Source organism: Lathyrus oleraceus, chromosome 6 (genome assembly GCF_024323335.1).
Source record: "Lathyrus oleraceus cultivar Zhongwan6 chromosome 6, CAAS_Psat_ZW6_1.0, whole genome shotgun sequence".
Classification (NCBI taxonomy): domain Eukaryota; kingdom Viridiplantae; phylum Streptophyta; class Magnoliopsida; order Fabales; family Fabaceae; genus Lathyrus; species Lathyrus oleraceus.
In genome coordinates this window covers 181,557,807-181,577,344 of record NC_066584.1, presented here as the reverse complement: position 1 = coordinate 181,577,344, position 19,538 = coordinate 181,557,807, and the positions used below count along the sequence as shown (strand labels likewise).

At 34.6% G+C, this 19,538-nt stretch overlaps 1 protein-coding gene across 1 annotated transcript; it reads left to right on the top strand.

Annotated features, from left to right (window-relative positions):
- Positions 1–3,649: 3,649 nt before the first annotated feature.
- LOC127091271 (probable methyltransferase PMT6) lies at positions 3,650–19,230 on the top strand. The gene is made up of 7 exons (XM_051029857.1): positions 3,650–3,958; positions 4,642–5,056; positions 15,392–15,681; positions 17,398–17,784; positions 18,322–18,568; positions 18,665–18,803; positions 18,885–19,230. The coding sequence occupies exons 1-7, from the start codon at positions 3,787–3,789 to the stop codon at positions 19,041–19,043; spliced, it is 1,809 nt and encodes a 602-aa protein (XP_050885814.1). The 5' UTR covers positions 3,650–3,786; the 3' UTR covers positions 19,044–19,230.
- Positions 19,231–19,538: the final 308 nt, after the last annotated feature.

Below are 19,538 nucleotides of genomic sequence, written 5' to 3'. Positions count from 1 at the left end.
TGTAATGTGATTATTAAACTGGTCACAATAACTATAGCCAAAAGATTTAAAAAGATCTTACCTTCTATCATTATTGACAATCAGAGTGCTTTTGTGGAGAAAAGATTAATCACTGACAACAACATTATGGCCTATAAAATTTTATATTTTCAGAGGAAAACTAATCAAAATAAAAAAAAGGTTATGTAGGTATTAAGTTGGACATGAGAAAAGCTTATGATTGACTTGAATGAAGATTCATTCAAAACATTCTCTTATCTATGGGTTTCCGTATCAAGATCATCAACACCATTATGAGATGTATAACTATTATCTCTTTTTCCATGCTCCTGAATGGACAACCTACTCAAAATTTCAGTCCTTTTAGAGGAATCAGACATGAAGACCCTCTTTCCCCTATCTTTTTATCATTTGTGTTGATGTCTTCTCTAACCTTTTAAATAATGTTCTCCAAATGAAAATGTTAAGTGGGATATCTATAACTAAGAATGCACATAATATCTCTCATTTCCTTTTTGCAGATGACAACTTAATTTTCTACAGAAGCAATGAAAAGGAGGCTAAAAATCTTTTCAACATTCTGAATGTGTACCCAAAAAGCTTTTGTGCAGAAGATAAACTTTAGAAAATTAGAAATGATTTTCTATAAACACACTAATCAAAGCCAAATAGAGGAGTTTTGCCAAATAAAGGAGTTTTCAAAATGGATAGACATCTCTATCACTGATTTTTTTTACAAGGGATTACCTACTTACTTAAACTCATCTAAAGTTCAATCTTTTCAATTTATTGTTGTTAGGGTTAGGGAAAAACTTAATTATTGGAGTACTAATATGCTATCTTATGCAAGAAGATCCACTCTTATCGAAGTTGTTCTCCAAGCTATACCTACTTATATCATGAGTTCTTTCCCCCTTTATGAGAAACTATTGGTGGGGTGATGATAGCAACAAGAAGAGATAATACATTGTCAAAAATGGGAGAAGTTGTGCTACAACAAAGAAGACGTTGACTTAGGATTCAGAAAAATTAGAAATTTTAATGAAGCTCTTCTAGCTAAGGGTGGAACCTCACTACTAATCCAGACTTTTTGATGGCTAAAAATTTAGCAGCTAAGTACCACCATAACAAAAATTTTCTCTAGTATGAGCTAGGTAGAAACCCTAGTTATATATGGAGAAGTATATACCACAACAAATGGATTTTAGATAAAGGTACCTATTTGGGTTATTAAAATCATCAACAAAGTTAAAGTCTGAGAGGACAATTGGTTACCCAATCAATGTGGTTTTAAACTCCTAAACAAAACCCTTAATTTCAAGGGTTAATGGATTATAGACCTAATTGAAAGGGATACTAATAGTTTGGATCAGGCTATCATTGACTCCACTTTCATACTTATAGATAGAGAAGCCATAAGGGATAGCTCCCTTCACAACAATGAGGAAGAAGACATTTTAAGGTGGTATTTCAACCCTAATGGGAATTATTCTGTTAAAAATTTGGGTACCAAAGAATCCAGAGCTGGAACAAGGTAAAAGAGACCCAAACCTCTACTATAAGTAGGCACATAAATGTCTGGAAAAGATTTGGGGAAGTTATGCTACCCTAAGACAAAAATACCTACTTTTGAGAATTCTTAACAATTATATTTCTCAGAGAAAATCTCATGAAAAGGGGGATAAATTGCTATCCCCTATGGCCTAGATGCGATTCTAGGATAAAAGCCATAGATCATTATTTCCTTAAGTGTATTTGGACTAAACAAGTTTGGTCCGGGTCCAAACTCAATATCACGCATTCAAACAACATAAATTTTGATGATTGGATAATTGAGACTATTCCTAAACTTTGAAACTACAACATCTATATTTTACTTAATATCATTGACCAGATATGGATACCCAAAAATAAAATTGTACATAAAGATAACAACACTAACCCCATTGAAGCTATAAAACAAGCCATAACTTGTACTCATAAATACTATTTTGCAAACTCCTATGGCAAAAACAATATAAAGAAGCAAATGAGCAATAATGATTATCAGAACAATAATATAAAAATTGATATTGGGAAAGGAAAAAATGTACCTAAAAGGAATACCAACTTAAATAATACTCGCACCAATAAGAATCTGGAGAAAAATGACTAGAACAACATTAGAAGATGGGTGATTAACAACATCAAGAAATATTTGGATAAAAAGAAAGCTTAACACCTAAAGAGGATGAGTAGATACCCCAATATCGACTACCAACAAGATAATAACTTGAAGACTACAAGCAACATCAACCAAAGGAACAAGGTTAGTTCTATAAAGACCTTAATTCGTACATTGTGTGTACAGACAATAGAAAAAATATCAATTTCGATACTAAGAATGATACCTACTAGAAAGCTAGTAATGACTACAAAGAAGATTATTACCTCAGAAAAAACAATAATAACCTCGTTAGTATCATAAACAATAGCGAATATTGGATGAACAATACAAACAACAAAGTCAATTACATCAATAAATCACCTTTTAGAGCTTGTTTTGAGACTAAGTGGCAATCGAAGATCCTTGAAGATAACTGGATCTTATATAATACTAATGCAGGTCTCTTTAAAGCTGGTATTTGGGGTCTTGGAGCGATTTACAGAAACATGAAAGGAGATTGTCTTGCAATGTGCATGCATAACACCAATGGTGGTAACAACCCAATCTTAGCGGAAGCGATGGCGATTCTGAAAGCTTGCAAAGTTGCCATCGATTGTTGTTTCAAAGATGTTGGTATTCAATCGGATAACCAAACTCTTGTTAACACTATAAACAATGGGGAGATTATGAGAACCAATTGGGGTTTGATTTGCAGAAAAACAAGGACGAAATTTGATAGTTTTAGAAACACAAATGTTAGGTTTGTGAAAAGGGAAGACAACGTAGCGACGCATCAGCTTTCTAAGAAAGTGTCTGACATTGAGTTCCTTAGAGATTGAGAGTAGGTTGCCAGATATCATGACCCAACTCAGGTTAGAACAAAACCAATTCAAGAGTATTTCTATTGAGTTAAAGTCCATTAATCAATTAATTTGCTTATTTTTTTAAATAAATAAAAATAAATAGAAAATACTAATTTGTACCAATTATTTGTTAAAAGGAGTGTTTTAGTAACATGACTATTTTTCAGTTAAATATATATATATATATATATATATATATATATATATATATATATATATATATATATATATATATATATATATATATATATATATATTAGTTTTATACCTATTGGTATAGAGAAAGAAAAAAGATAATTGAATTGTTTAAAATTTATTGAATGAGACAAAAGTTACACTTTATATAATGATTTATATAGTAATTATGTTTAAGTAACAAATTTTAATAAATTTATAATAAAATTAATTAGTTAACATTACTTATAATTATATATATCAAATTAACTAATAAGTACTAAAAATAATTAAGCATATGAAATAAGGCAATTTTAACAGTAAGAATAGCCTTAATTGATTAATGTAGAAATATACTAATATATAAGTAGTGTGCAACGTTGACATTAATAAACAGGAAGTCCACGTGTATCTCGGCGCCAACCGTCATTACTCGGATTGATATATCGATATAAATTGACAATGGAAGGTTTCATTTCAGAAAAATAATCAATAAAAAAAGAAAGAAAGAGATTTCAGCGATCTGAAAGACCTACTTGCACAGTTCGAAGCTCTTTTTCAGTCTCATTCATCCGCCGTTGAAGGGGTGAAGAAATAATAAGTATGGGGGGTTTTGCTATTGGTTCTGCATTTGATTCTAAATCTGGCCAAATCATAATGGCTGCTTTACTTTTCATGATTGTTTCTTTTTATGCCGGAACCCTTTTTGGCAACAACGCTCCCCTTTACATCTCCAACCTTCCATCTTCATCCAACACTTTATCTTCTTCTAATGGTAACAACTTCAAACCTCACTCTCTGGTTTTCACTTTTCTATTTCATATCTCTTTCATTCATGCTTCTGTTGCTACAATCTCACTTTTTTCATATTGCTTATTTTATTCACGTTAAGGCCTACCCGAGGTACACAAATCTATGGATGTATTTAAGCATTTTCTAATCAAATTGTTAGGTTCCTCTCCATTTCTGTATTCCATGTAAAGGCAGCAACTACTTTATGCCTTGATACCTTGCTTTGTGTAGTTGTAAACACTTCTTGTTCGTGTTGTTTTTTTTCACCACGAGTATCGGGTCCCCTAGACCAACTAATCGGGTTCGGGGTCAGTTTTGACATCAAATGTCTTTAAGGTTTCAGTCCCCTCTCCGATCGCAGCTGCGGAGATCCAACCGTGGTCCTCCTAACAAGTCCAGTCACTACTGGACCTGACTGGACCAATTAACGTTTGGTGTTCTTAGATTCAACTAATTGAATGTTAAATTGTAATGTCATCTATCTAGAATGATTCCAATTCTCTCCAATCCAAGTATCAAATCATTGGTAACAACTGTTGTTTATGCCATCAATATACAGTTCTTAATTACACTTCTTTGGGAGGTGCCACTATCACTCGTCAGTAAACCTTGCAATTTCAGATTTCTGCTTTCTCACTGATACTCAAATATTTCTATATCTTGTAGGAACTTTCAGATTTACTAACAAAGTTGCTCTCACTTACCGCAAAACTCCCTTGGTAATTCCTGACACTGGGGTTAGTGTATGCCCCTTGAGGTTTAATGAGTATATTCCCTGCCACGATGTTTCCTATGTCGCAACATTGATGCCTAATCTTGATGTTTCTAGAAAACAAGAGCTGGAGAGACATTGTCCTCCACTTGAAAAGCGCTTATTTTGCTTGGTTCCACCACCAAAGAATTATAAAATTCCTATCAAATGGCCTCTTAGCAGGGATTATGTTTGGCGGAGTAATGTCAATCATACGCATCTTGCTGAGGTCAAAGGAGGCCAAAATTGGGTTCATGAAAAGGATCAGCTTTGGTGGTTTCCTGGTGGTGGTACGCATTTCAAGAATGGAGCATCCGAGTACATTGAGAGGTATCCGCTCTTCATTCATTTATGTCTCTTCTTTTTTGTTTGTTTTTATTTCCTACAAGGGTCATGCTAAATAATTGTAGAAGTAGTTTTCCAATGATTCTATCAACTTCTTCGGATGATTGGCCACTATTATTATGACTTTATTTTTCTCCCAATATGAGTTCATGTGAGACAAATATTCTGAAATCAGATTGAGTATGGCTATGGCATGTGAACTGATGATCTATTTCAATTTGCTAAACATTCAAGTTAATTTCATTTTAATACTGTTAAGTTTGGCGCCCAAATATCTACCAGAAATTTCTTGTTTGAAGTAGATTCAGTTATAAATAGTTTTAGAAACTAAGATTGAGATAACTGTTGTTGAAATACAAGAGACTAAGAGACATTTGAATAAACTGTGTGTTTTGAAAAGCACTACGGAGACTTTATTATATATAGAGATTATAACTAATTACATGATATAGTCGATGTGAGACTATTCGATATACAAATATTCTTAATACTATATTTATAAATATCAACACTCCCCCTCAAGCTTGAGCATATAAATCAAATACACCAAGCTTGTTACATATATAATTAGTTTTGGGGCTTCGCAGAGATTTTGTAAACACGTTTGCCAATTGATCATTAGAGTTGACAAAGTTTGTGACGATGTCACCTGATTCGATTTTCTCTCTGACAAAGTGACAGTCTATCTCAATATGTTTGGTCCTCTCATGGAAGACTGGATTTGAAGCAATGTGCAATGCGGCTTGATTATCACAAATAAGTGTCATTGATCTTGCTTCTTCAATTTGAAGTTCCTTGAGCAACTGTTTTAACCAAATAAGTTCACATGTTGTCATTGCCATGGTCCTATACTCTGCCTCGGCGTTTGATCTTGCAACTACATTTTGTTTCTTACTTTTTCAAGATATAAGGTTTCCTCCAACAAATACACAATACCCAGAGGTGGATCGTCTATCAATGGGTGACCCTGTCCAATCAGCGTCGGAGTATCCAACTATCTGAGTATGTCCTTGATTTTCATACACTAGACCTTTTCCTGGAGCACATTGGATGTATCTCAGAATTCGGATAACAGCATCCATGTGTTCTTGACAAGAGGAGTTTAAGAACTGACTTACCACACTAATTGCAAAAGAAAGGTCTGGACGAGTGACTATGAGATAATTCAACTTTCCAACCAATCTTCTATACCTTCCTGAGTCAGATAGAGGCTCCCCCTAATTGGGTAGTAGTTTGACACCTGGATCCATAGGAGTATCAGCTGGTTTAGCATTCAACAAACCTGTTTCTTCCAAAATATCCATAACATATTTCCGCTGAGAAATCACCAAACCATCTTTAGATTGGGCTACCTCAATATCCAAGAAATAGCGAAGTTTACCAAGATCTTTTGTCTGAAATTGATTCGAGAGATGTTGCTTTAACTGGAGTATACCCTACTGATCATTATCAGTTATGACAATATCATCTACATACACAATAAGATAAATACGCCATTGGACTGAGTGACGATAAAAAACAGAATGGTCAGCTTCACTACGGACCATACCAAACTGTTGTACTACAGTGCTGAATCTGCCGAACCAAGCTCTCGAAGATTGCTTAAGACCATAAAGAGACCTGTGTAACCTACACACCATATTCGATGACTCCCCCTGAGCAACAAATCCAGGTGGTTGCTCAATATATACTTCCTCTTCAAGATCACCATTTAAAAAAACATTTTTGATGTCAAGTTGATGAAGAGGCCAATGTCGAATGGCTGCAATGGTTAGAAGAAGTCTAACAGATGCCATCTTCGTTACAGGCGAGAAGGTATCACTATAATCCAATCCAAAAATCTGAGTGTGTCCTTTGGCTACCAAGCGAGCTTTAAATCGATCAATCTTACCATCTGGACCAACCTTCACTGTATAAAGCCAACGACAACCTACTAGAGATTTTCCATGGGGTAGAGGAACTAGTTCCCAGGTACCACTGCTTTGAAGAACACACATTTCATCAATCATTGCTTGCCTCCACTCAGGGTGAGATAATGCTTCACCTGGAGTTTTAGGAATAGAAACAGAAGACAAAGAAGACAAACAAGTATACTGCAAAGACGATGATAACATAAATCAATATAATGTGGAGAAGGATTTCGTGTTTGACGTATACCTTTTTGAAGGGCAATCGGAAGATCGGACTCAGGTTGCAGGATTAGATCCGGTGATGGCGGAGGCGTCGGAGGAGAGTCTTCAATGACCTCAGGGACAGGTATGACCTCAGGGACATGTATGACTTTAGGGACAGGGACGACATGCGTTGGGTGACGACGCTGATATGTTTGAAGTGGTCGAGAAGTGGGTGGTTCAGGAGCCCGAGACTGATGGGGGATAATGGTAGGCGGGACATTAATAACTGCCGGAAAAGGTGTGAAAGTACTTTCTTGAATGGGTTCTGGAGTTACGTGACTGGACTTAAAATAATGAACCGACTCGAAGAAGGTAACATCGGCCGATACTAGGTATCGTTGTAGAGTATGTGAATAACAACGATAACCTTTTTGGGATCGATGATAACTAAGAAAGACACACTTTAGTGATCGAGCTGAGAGTTTATCAAGACCAGGAGAGAGATTGTGTACAAAACATGTAGACCCGAAGACTCGGGGAGAAATTGGGTGAAGTGGGGAATTGAGAAAAAAGATTGAATGCGGGATTTTATTGTTAAAGACAGATGAGGGCATGCGATTTATAAGGTAACATGCCGTTAGCACAGCATCCCCTAAAACCGAAGTGGAACATTACCATGGAGAAGTAGGGTCCGAGTGGTTTCTAGAAGATGCCGATTTTTGCGTTCGGCTACCCCGTTTTGTTGAGGTGTGTGAGGGCAAGATGTTTGATGGAGAATACCATTGCATGACATAAAATTCTGAAATTGTTGGGATAAATATTCACGGGCATTGTCACTTCTTAAGGTATGGATAGACACACCGAATTGAGTTCTTGTTTCTTGATAGAATTGTTCAAAAATAAAAAATAACTCAGATCTATTTTTCATTAAAAATAACCAAGTGCAACGTGAAAAACCATCAATAAAGGTGACAAAATACCTAGATTCAAGAGTAGAGACAGTACGCGAGGGACTCCAAACATCGGTGTGAACTAAAGCAAAAGGGAACGAAGCTCGTTTATTTACTCGATTAGGAAACTGATCACGAGTGTGTTTCCCTAGCTGACACGACTCACAATGTAAGATACCTTCGATAAATTTGGCACCAACTTATGTAGTTTGGAAAGACTGGGATGACCTAACTGAGCATGGATAGTGAGTGGAGAATCTTTGGCTGAGCATGTCTGAGATGACAATGAGAGGTAATAAAGGCCTTGAGACTCACATCCGACACCAATCGTCCGTCCCGAACTCCGATCCTGCAGGGTAACATTATTATTAGTGAAGGTGACACTACAATCAAGAGAACGAGTTAAACGACGGACTGAAAGTAAATTAAATGGACAATTAGGTACATAGAGGACAGAAGTAACCGAGAGAGAAGGTAGAATTTGAATAGTACCAATCCATTCAGATCGGGTTTGAGAACCATTGGCGGAAGTTATAGTAGGTAATAAACCGGATGTAGAGAGGGAAGAGAGAAGATTTTTATTACCGGTAACATGATCAGACGCACCAGAATGAAGGACCCAAGATCCAAAAGAAGATGATTGAGAGAGACAAGCAGATGAATTACCAGTGTGTGCTACCGAAGCAGTAGAATCTAAGTTCTGATAATTCTGATACCACCTGAGGAAATCATCGTAGTTTGGCGTAAAGTTATAAGGAATAGTCATGAGTATCGGATCTGAAACAATTGCCCTATGGAGAGTGGAGCGGTGGGAAAATTGTCGGGATCGGCCATCGAACATGCTGTCACGTGCGGAGGTTTCTGCCGATGAAAAGTGGGGAACGACTGAATCGGACGAGGCGCTTCTGCTGGTAGGATATCGGAAAATTTTGAAAAGTGAGAAGCAAACGGGAGTGATGACACGATTTGCAAAAAAAAAAAAAATCTCACCGGAAGACAGTGGGTCAACCGGGTAAAGCACGACGAAGAAAGAATTGCCTCTTAGCAGACTCTAGATACCATGTTGAAATACAAGAGACTAAGAGACATTTGAATAAACCGTGTGTTTTGAAAAGCATTACGGAGACTTTATTATATATAGAGAGATTATAACTAATTACATGATATAGTCGATGTGACACTATTCGATATACAAATATTCTTAATACTATATTTACAAATATCAACAACTGTGTTGAGAGAATAGGTAAGGATGAGTAAAATAATGCCCGGATGTAAATTTTTCTATATTTAGATTATTTGCTGTTTATTTCCGAATATTTGCTTAGTTTCTTTTGGTACTATTTTCCTTAATTTAAGGAAATAAGTCATTTGAAATATTCCTATAATTACCAACTAATGTTGAAGAATACAATTACAATAGCTTTACCTATTTTCTCTAGGGTATGTTTGTTTCAAATGAAATAACATTCATTAGAATCATATTCTCATGATTATTATTTTCAGGATTTATATTTCTACTCATGTGTTTGACCAAAAGTTAATTTTTTTTGAGAATGTTTATAAAATTTATTTAACATAAAAATTATAAAAAAAACAAAGGTGAGTAGTAGTGGTAAGTTAAGTTAGTTGAACTTTATTTTCATAGGAATATCCTATAGGAATATCCTTTAAGCATTAGAATAACATTGAGAAAATCATAGGTAAACAACATTCCTGGGAATAAAAAATACCCGAGGATCAATTTTAAAAAATTTGAAACAAATAGGGATTATTGCATTTTCAGTGTCACATTCTCGAGAGCCCTAAGTTTTCAATCTAGAATTTAAAAGTGAGCACTCTAGCCGCCTCACAACCTTCATGCCCGACAACCAAAATCAATGGAAGCAAGCCTTTGCAGATTTGACCATTAAGGATGAACACTCCCCTATCATCGTGCGGCAGGAGTCTTAGAAACAGGCACAGTAACAAGCCTCAGTGTGACCATTTCAATCCTGCTTGACACACAAGGGAGACATGCTAGAAAGAAAGTCAATGGAAAGCCTCCGAATTTGAAGACGAATTTGAAGAAGAAAGGTGGTAATGAAGGTCGTGGAGTCATCCTCAATTCAACTTTCAACCACTTTGGAATAGATACACAAGGGAGACATGCTGGAAAGTCAATGGAAAGCCTCCAAATTGGAAGAAGAAAGGTGGTAATGAGAGTCGTGAGCTCCAAACTAGTAATTCTTTTCAAGGGAAGGAGTCATTCTCAATTCAACTTTAAACCACTTTGGAATAGATACACAAGGGAGACATGCTACAAAGTCAATGGAAAGCCTCCAAATTGGAAGAAGAAAGGTGGTAATAAGAGTCGTGCGCTCAAAGCTAATAATTCTAATTAAGGGAAGGAGTCATCCTCAATTCAACTTTCAACCACTTCGGAATAGATAGACAAACTGGTCAAGCTCCTTCTTGCTTTATAGTACAAAAGGTACATTTCGTAGTGTCACTCCAAACCACTATTGGATAATAGATTCAGGTGCAACTAATCTTATAACATGTGAATATACATTATACTCTTCCTATAACCCGTATGCAAGTAATAAAAAAATAAAAGTCACATACGATTACTTTTCAGCCATTGTAGGTAAAGGTTTATTTGTATTGTCTAAGCCTGACTATTGAAGATGTTCTCCATGTTTCAAATTTAACTTGTAGTCTAATGTCTGTTAGTAAATTACTCCTAGAAAAAAATTGTCAAACTAATTTCTTCTATAACCCGTATGCAAGTAATAAAAAATAAAAGTCACATACGATTACTTTTCAGCCATTGTAGGTAAAGGTTTATTTGTATTGTCTAAGCCTGACAATTGAAGATGTTCTCCATGTTTCAAATTTAACTTGTAGTCTAATGTCTGTTAGTAAATTACTCCTAGAAAAAAATTGTCAAAATTTAAATTGTAGTCTAATGTCTGTTAGTAAATTACTCCTAGAAAAAAATTGTCAAACTAATTTCTTCTGTACTCATTGTGTATTTTAAGCATTTGAACTCATTGTAGGTAAAGGTTTATTTGTATTATCTAAGCCTGACTATTGAAGATGTTCTCCATGTTTCAAATTTAACTTGTAGTCTAATGTCTGTTAGTAAATTACTCCTAGAAAAAAATTGTCAAACTAATTTCTTCTATAACCCGTATGCAAGTAATAAAAAAATAAAAGTCACATACGATTACTTTTCAGCCATTGTAGGTAAAGGTTTATTTGTATTGTCTAAGCCTGACAATTGAAGATGTTCTCCATGTTTCAAATTTAACTTGTAGTCTAATGTCTGTTAGTAAATTACTCCTAGAAAAAAATTGTCAAACTAATTTCTTCTGTACTCATTGTGTATTTTAAGCATTTGAACTCGTGGCAAATGATTGACAGTCTTAAGAAGATTGGAGGATTCTACTATCTTTCTGAATCACAACTACCTACTAAACAAATAAGTTCTCATTTAAGTCTTTTTTCTTTGAATAATGATGACAATGTCATGTTATGGCATTTATGATTAAGTCATCCTGACTTTTATTATTTGAAACACTTGTTTTCCATGTTATTTTATAATAGATTTATCCTTGTCTAATGTGAAGCACAATTGTTTGGGGCTCTAACCATATATGAGTACACTTTCGCATGTAAAATGGTTTGTCACCTTTATATAGATGACCACTTAGGAGTACGCTAGGTGTACTTGATAAAGAGGAAGTCCGGTGGTTGTAAGTAAAGGCATGGTTGTAAGGCTGTAAAGGCATTTTTTTTTTCAGAATGGTGCAAAATCAGATTCAAACTACCATTCAAATTTTTAGAAGCGATAATAACATAATGTTTTAACATTAATTTGAGTGATAATGTTTTAACATTAATTTGAGTGATTTTTTCTGTCAAAATGAACTTGTACATCAAAGTTCATGTCTTAATATTCTCCAACAAAATGAAGTCTTAATATTCTCCAACAAAATGAAGTGAGAGAGAAAAAATAGGCATCTTTTGGAAGTAACTCAAGCTTTACTTTTCACAAACAAAGTATCCTATTTGTGGGGTGGAGTAGTCTTAACTACTTCATATTTAATTAACATAATGTCTTTCAAAATTATAAATTTTTATACTCCAATTCAACTTTCAAAGAATGTTTTCCGAATTACTTTGTTTTCAATGATTTAGCTTTAAAAATATTTGGTTGCACAACTTTTGTTCACAAAAACAAAAATGTTGGAAATCTTAAACCCCTTCTAATGAAATTTGTATTTGTTGGATACTTTCCAACTCAAAAGAGATATAAATGTTTTGATTAAAAAATAAAAGAAATGTTTAGCTAGATGTTTTTCAAACTGAGGACATGGACATAAACTTTTTTCAATCATCTTTGTTTATATCACAAACTTCTAAAATTGACACTTTGACACCAATGGAAAATGACGATAATTCCCTACCTAAACCTAAACCTATTCCTGCTATCAGTAAGAAATATGGTGAACCTAAACCTACATTTTTCTGATGAAAATAATGAATTAATTGAAATGCCATTAAATGATGAGTCATCTGAAGAAGATAGACTCAAAGTGAGAAACAATATTTGGAAAGGAAAGGTCTGGGAGAAAGAACCATAAAAGAGGTGACAAGTTGACATCACTGTCATGAATTTGAACTGTGGGATGATCAACCTCGTAAGAAAAAATAAGGTAAATCTATTTGTGTCCGAGAGTCATCTTATGTTTTATGATATTGATGACCCCATAGCTATTAGAAAACCTGTTAGGTCTTGCACTAAATATTCTATATCTAATTTTATTTTATACGCAAACTTGTCTCCATCTTTTTCTGCTTTCACTTCACAATTGTCTAGTGTAAAAATTTCAAAAAAATACAAGATGCTCTAGAAGTTTTGAAATGGAGGGAAGATGTACTTAAGTAGATGAAAGCTCTTGAAAAGAACAAAATTTGGAGTGTTATAACTTTTCCGGATGATAAGAGAATTGTGGGATGTAAATGAGTGTTTACAGGAAAATATAATTCAAACTAGTCAATTGAAAGGTATAAAACTCGATTGGTTGCTAAGAGTTTCACTCAAACCTATGGCATAGACCACTCAGAAACATTTGCTCCTGCTACAAAATTGAACACCATTAGAATACTCTAATCTCTTGCTGCAAACTTGGACTACACTTTACATCATTTGAATGTTAAAAATGTTTTTCTCAATGAATATATAGATAAAGAGGTGTATATGGATGTTCCTTCTCGATTTGAAGACAAATTTGGCTCAAATGTGTGCAAGATAGAAATGTCCTTGTATGGATTAAAATAGTCTCCCAGAGCTTGGTTTGAAATCCATGAAAAAACCGAGTGTACTCAAGGCCAAACTGACCACACCATGTTCACAAAGTTTTCTCACGATAAAGAATCTCTATACTCATTTTCATTATGTATGTTGATGATATTGTCCTTACCAAAGGTGGTATAGCTGATATAGTTTAAATGACAAGAGTAAAAGAGAAACTGGTTGATGACTTTGAAATTAAGGACTTAGGGTCTTTGAGTTACTTTCTAGGTACGGAGGTTGCGAGATCGAAAAAGGGAATTCTAGTGTCACAACAAAAATACATCCTAAATCTCTTGAAAGAAATAAGGATGACCAGCGGATACTCCCAAGGATCCTAATGCAAAGTCTTGGGAAAAAGGGGATGTTCGTGTCAATACTGGAAGATATCAAAGATCAGTTTGTAAACTGATTTGTCTATCACATACAAGACCTGACATTGCCTTCTCAGTAAGTGTAGTAAGTCAGTTTATGCATTCTCCTTTTGAGGAACATCTTGAGGTAGTTTGCATGAACTTGAGATGTCTGAAGGCAGATAAGGCAAATTAAAAAGGGATTATTTTTTAAGAAGACTAGCGTAAGGGGCATCTCTATATTCACTGATGTTGATTGGACTAGAAGGTCTATCTCTGGGTATTGTACCTATGTATGGGGTAATCTTGTGAAATGGAGGAGCAAGAAACAAGGAGTCGTAGCAAGTAATGCAGAAGACAAGTGTGTTTGGGACTATGGATTCAAAGAATTTATGAAGAACTCAACAAAAATTGAACTACCATTGAAATTAGCATAGCCCATGATCCAATCCAACATGATAACCAAACTCATTGAGATTGAGCGACACTTCATAAAGGAGAAGTTAGATATGAGATTATATGCCTTTTGTAACTTCTAGTCAATAGACTATGGATATACTAACCAAGAGTTTGGCTAGACCCATCTTTGAACATTTAGTCAGCAAGTTGGGCATGATAGATATCTATGCACCAACTTCAGGCAGAGTGTTGGGAAAATTTTCATATTTGCTATTTATTTCAGACTATTTGTTTATTTTATATTGTTACTATTCTCCTTAATTTAAGGAAATAATTAGGTTGTCATATTCCTATAAATACCAGGTAATGCTGAAGAATAAAATTACAGCAACTTTTATCTATATTCTCTAATACTTTTTACCCTAATCATATTGAATCAATTGGAAGTGGTGAGCACAGTAGACTGAAACTCTGGGAGCCAGTGGAACCGCAAGATGTGTTCGTTTTGAAAATGATGCATCAGAAGTCAACTTAATCAAAGAAAAGTTGTGGCTGAGACTTTGGCATGAGTCTTTATGCTCCCAGGCTTACTATTGGACTTTATGCGCACAGTAGACTGAAATTCTGGGAGCCAGTGGAACCACAAGGATATGTTCATTTTGAAAATGGTGCACCAGGAGTCAACTTAATCAAAGAAAAGTGTGGTTGGGACTTTGGAATGATCCTTATGCTCTTAGGCTAACTATTGAACTTTGGACTTCAATATGAAAATCATAGCAAAAAATTAGTTTATTATATGTAGATTGCTACCAATTTTTAGACCATAGCTTTGTTGCAATCTGTTGCAATCTGTAGTTTGTTGGTGTTAATGAAACAGACTAGAACCAGATGCAGTGAGCTAACTGATACTTTTAGCTAAGACACACACATAGGAGAGGGAGAGAGGAGAGGAGAGGAGAGGAGAAGCCAATCTTGATAATATAATCTTACATCAACAGTCAATATCGGTTTCAAATTTACTTGAAGTTTTTAAGTAAAATGAATTTCTATACCTTGCAATTGTTTTTGCTTGGTGCTATGAACTAACTTGAGCATGGAATGCTTGTATACTGTGAGTAATGCAAGATACAATTGTTAGTCTTTTGATAGCTGTACAAATGCAGGATAGGACATATGATTACAAATGAGACTGGCGATCTACGTTCTGCGGGCATAGTTCAAGTTCTGGATCTTGGCTGTGGTGTGGCCAGTTTTTCAGCTTATCTTCTTCCCTTGGATATACAAACTATGTCCTTTGCCCCCAAGGATGGTCACGAAAATCAGATTCAATTTGCATTAGAGCGAGGAATTGGTGCAATGATTTCTGCCATGTCCACAAAACAACTACCATTTCCTACAGGGTCATTTGAAATGATTCACTGTTCAAGATGCCGTATAGACTTTCATGAAAATGGTAATTGGATGTCCTTATGATGTTTGTATATATTGGCTATTGGCAGACTTTATATTTAATGTTTGGTTGCAAAGTAAAATGAGAAGACAGAAAAATTGACGCGGGACTTACATTAAAGTTCTCATCAAGTGAAGAGAAAATTACCAATTTCAAGTAGATAATTGACTTCTCTAATTTTATCAATGGTAAAAATGGCATTATAATTTATATCAATTTTTCACTTTCCTATTTTTCATTTTTTTGTTCACTAAACAATTAGAGAGAAAAATGATACTTTTCTTTACATCCAAACGAAGCTTTGGTGGACAATAAACCAAGGTGCAACATGAACTTCTTATTCTTATAGAGTAAAATGGTATTTTTTTCCCTCTCTTAGAAATGTATTTAGCTCTAAGCTTGATAATGCTATCCTTGAAATGAATGCTATTTTACTTTTAAAAACCCCTATAATTCTCCACTTCTTTACCGTTGAGAGTTCCTACTGATTGGACCAATTTGTAGGATCTAAGAAAAATTGAATCAAAATAAAGAATCTTGTTATTGCAATACTGAAAGACAATGGAGAATGTAATTTTTCCCCATTGGTTCTTCTTCACAAAAATATTTCTCTTTTTCATTCGCAATATAGAGAATTCTATTTTCTAATTGTTTTTCTCCTATTTATATATTATCATCCTCTCTAATTAACCAACTACTGACCAATTCTAACTACTTCTGTTTATCTTTTTTTTTTTTTGGAGAGAACTCCACTTTATCTCTATCCTAACAGATGGATGTAAGTTGTGTATGATTCAGTCCTTATATTAGTAAGACTTATTTATTGTTAATCCATACTTAGGATAGCATACATGGGTAATTTTGTGATTTCAAACTGTGATATTTTCTGGGACCAAAATGTTGGACAGCTTTCAATTTATGTATCAATGATGTGCTCTTAATTCATTTAATTAGTTCCGGTTTTACCATAGTAATAGTTTTTAATTACATCGATCTCAAGCCAACCAATGCATTGCTTCATGTTAGAAGTCTCTCTTGACTTCCAAAATCATGTCTGAAGTATGTCCTTCACCATGTCTTGATCTTAATTGATTTCTTAAGGCGACCATTCTTCATTATAGCATATATTTAGTTGATGATGGATGAGTAGCATTTTAACACAAGTTTACTCTGGTCTGTGCAAAGTACTATTGTCTGTTATTGTTCCTCGTTCGAGAAGTATATTTTTGATATATGATACTTTTGAAAAAGCTGGTCATTTTATGAAAACATGTGTTTAAAACTCATTAAACTAACTCCCTAAACTTACCAAATCATGCAGTGTACTATGAAATTAACTTTTGTGTTTGATTTGAGCTAAAGGAGTATAATTGTTATGTTTTGAACCATTTTATCTTACCAAAATTTGTTGAAGTATTTCATCTTATTGTAGTTTGAATTGTATAGCTTAGAGGTTTACTTTTTCCTCATAGTTATCATCATCATCAACATCGTCATTTTTGTTTTTATCGAATAACCTGGTAGAATAGATTCAAAAGGCTGCTATGAAGCCTGATGGGTGAGATCCAATTGGACTCATTTACTATTTCTATTATAGGCTCAATCTGGATAACTGGTAGAATTGCTGCAATCTATATATGTCAAAGCTACTGTTGTTGGCGGATTTATCTAGTTGGATATGCTTTATTGTTTGATACTAATTTATTTTGTTATACTCAGATGGGATTTTGATAAAGGAGTTGGATCGCCTTCTTCGCTCGAATGGTTATTTTGTTTATTCAGCACCACCAGCTTACAGAAAAGATAAAGATTTTCCTGTCATTTGGGATAAGTTGGTGAACTTAACAACAGCAATGTGCTGGAGACTCATTGCTCGTAAAGTTCAAACTGCAATATGGATTAAAGAAAATAGTCAGCCCTCCTGTCTTCTGCAAAATGCAAAACAAAAGGTTATAGATGTCTGTGATGTGGATGATGAATCTAAACCTTCATGGAATATCCCACTTAAGAACTGTATACAAGTCAGAAGTTCTAATACAGAATCTTACAAGCTACCTCCAAGTCATGAGCGCCTTTCGGTGTTTTCTGAAAGGCTGAACAAGATAGGTCTGCCCATTCTTTTTTGTTTGTGTGCAAGAAGTTAATGTCCATATTTGAAATTTACCTTATTCTTAAATTATTCTTCCCATTCTTGATGCTATTGAATAGATATTTGTCTGCAAAGAATTTTGTTCGGCGGTCTTTGATGATGGTCTTGATTTCAAATTTTAGATAGCGTCCATCATACATCATGCTTGCTCTCTTAGAAATTTCCAGAACTGGTATTCCAATGTTTATAGTAGTGATGCATATGCTTTGTTATCATCAGAATCATTTCAAAGGCTATAGATGATATTCAGCCCATAGTTTTTGTGAAGAGTCCCTCATCGGACAAATATGGCTTGAACATATATTTAGTCTGAGAGTTTTAGTTAAAGGCACAATCTTCAGTAGGGCAGATATTAACTTTGCTAACATCATTTTTTGGCTGCAGTGCCATAATTTCATCAGTGATGCTACTCTAATTATAAAAGCATGACTGTGGTGCACTTAGTAGTTCCTTTCAATCTAATGTGATGACCCTTTTAACCTTTTAAACAACAGGTATAAATCGAAATGAATTTACATCAGATTCTCTCTTCTGGCAAGACCAGATTCATCATTACTGGAAACTGATGAATGTCAAAGAAACAGAAATACGCAATGTGATGGATATGAATGCCTTTTATGGTGGATTTGCTGTTGCATTGAACAACTTTCCTGTTTGGGTAATGAATGTTATTCCTGCAAGCATGAAGAACACCTTATCTGGAATTTATGACCGGGGTTTGATTGGGACTTTTCATGATTGGTAAGATTTTGCAACTGATATAGCACATAGTAAATACATTTCAAACACATGTTTTATTGGTTGACTACAGCGCTAATGTTGATATCTTTACATCAGGTGTGAACCATTTTCAAGTTATCCTCGTACTTATGATCTTTTACACGTCAACTACCTCCTTTCCCACTACAGAAACCTAGGGGAAGGTTGTGCATTGGAGGATATCATGCTGGAGATGGATCGTCTTTTACGACCACTGGTAATTACTTTTTAAAAGGTTCCCTTCATGGTTGTCTGCATGTGAATAAAGTTGATAACTCGGCTCACTTTCGATCTGCAGGGATTTATTATCATTAGGGATGAGGAGCATATTATGTCAAGAATCAATGAGTTAGCCCCAAAATTCCTTTGGGATGTAGAGTCACATTTGCTTGAGAACAAAGAAAAGAAGATGGAAACTGTTTTGATTTGTAGAAAAAAGTTTTGGGCAATCCTCTAAGGTGAAGTTCTAGTGTATCTGCTTTGTTTATTGGTTAATGATCATTTTGTGTACATGTCTACAAGGCACTCAATTCGTACATCCTTTTCAGTTTAGTAAGTAGGAATAGAAGTTTAATGTCCTGTATGATTTAATCAAATATAAGATGAAAACTGGAAAGTTTCTTTAAGACTTCATTAATTTTAAATTTCTTGTATCATGGCAATTAAATTAAATCTGAATTCACATCTAGAGTTATATGGAGGTTAGAGTGATAAGGATGGTATGGTATGGGTTCGGCCACAAATTCTAGTATGCATTATCAGCTCCCTCGAATTGTTGCCGTTGTTTAAAGAGCATTAGTTTTCTAAAAAGAAATTGACGAAGTGGAGGCGGAATGACCTTGGTAAGTGTTCATAAAGTTTTTTACTAGGGAACATTGAATATTGTGAAACATCTTTTTTAGTGAAACATCTCTGTGAGAGATACACCACATATTCACCCAAAATCTTAAGG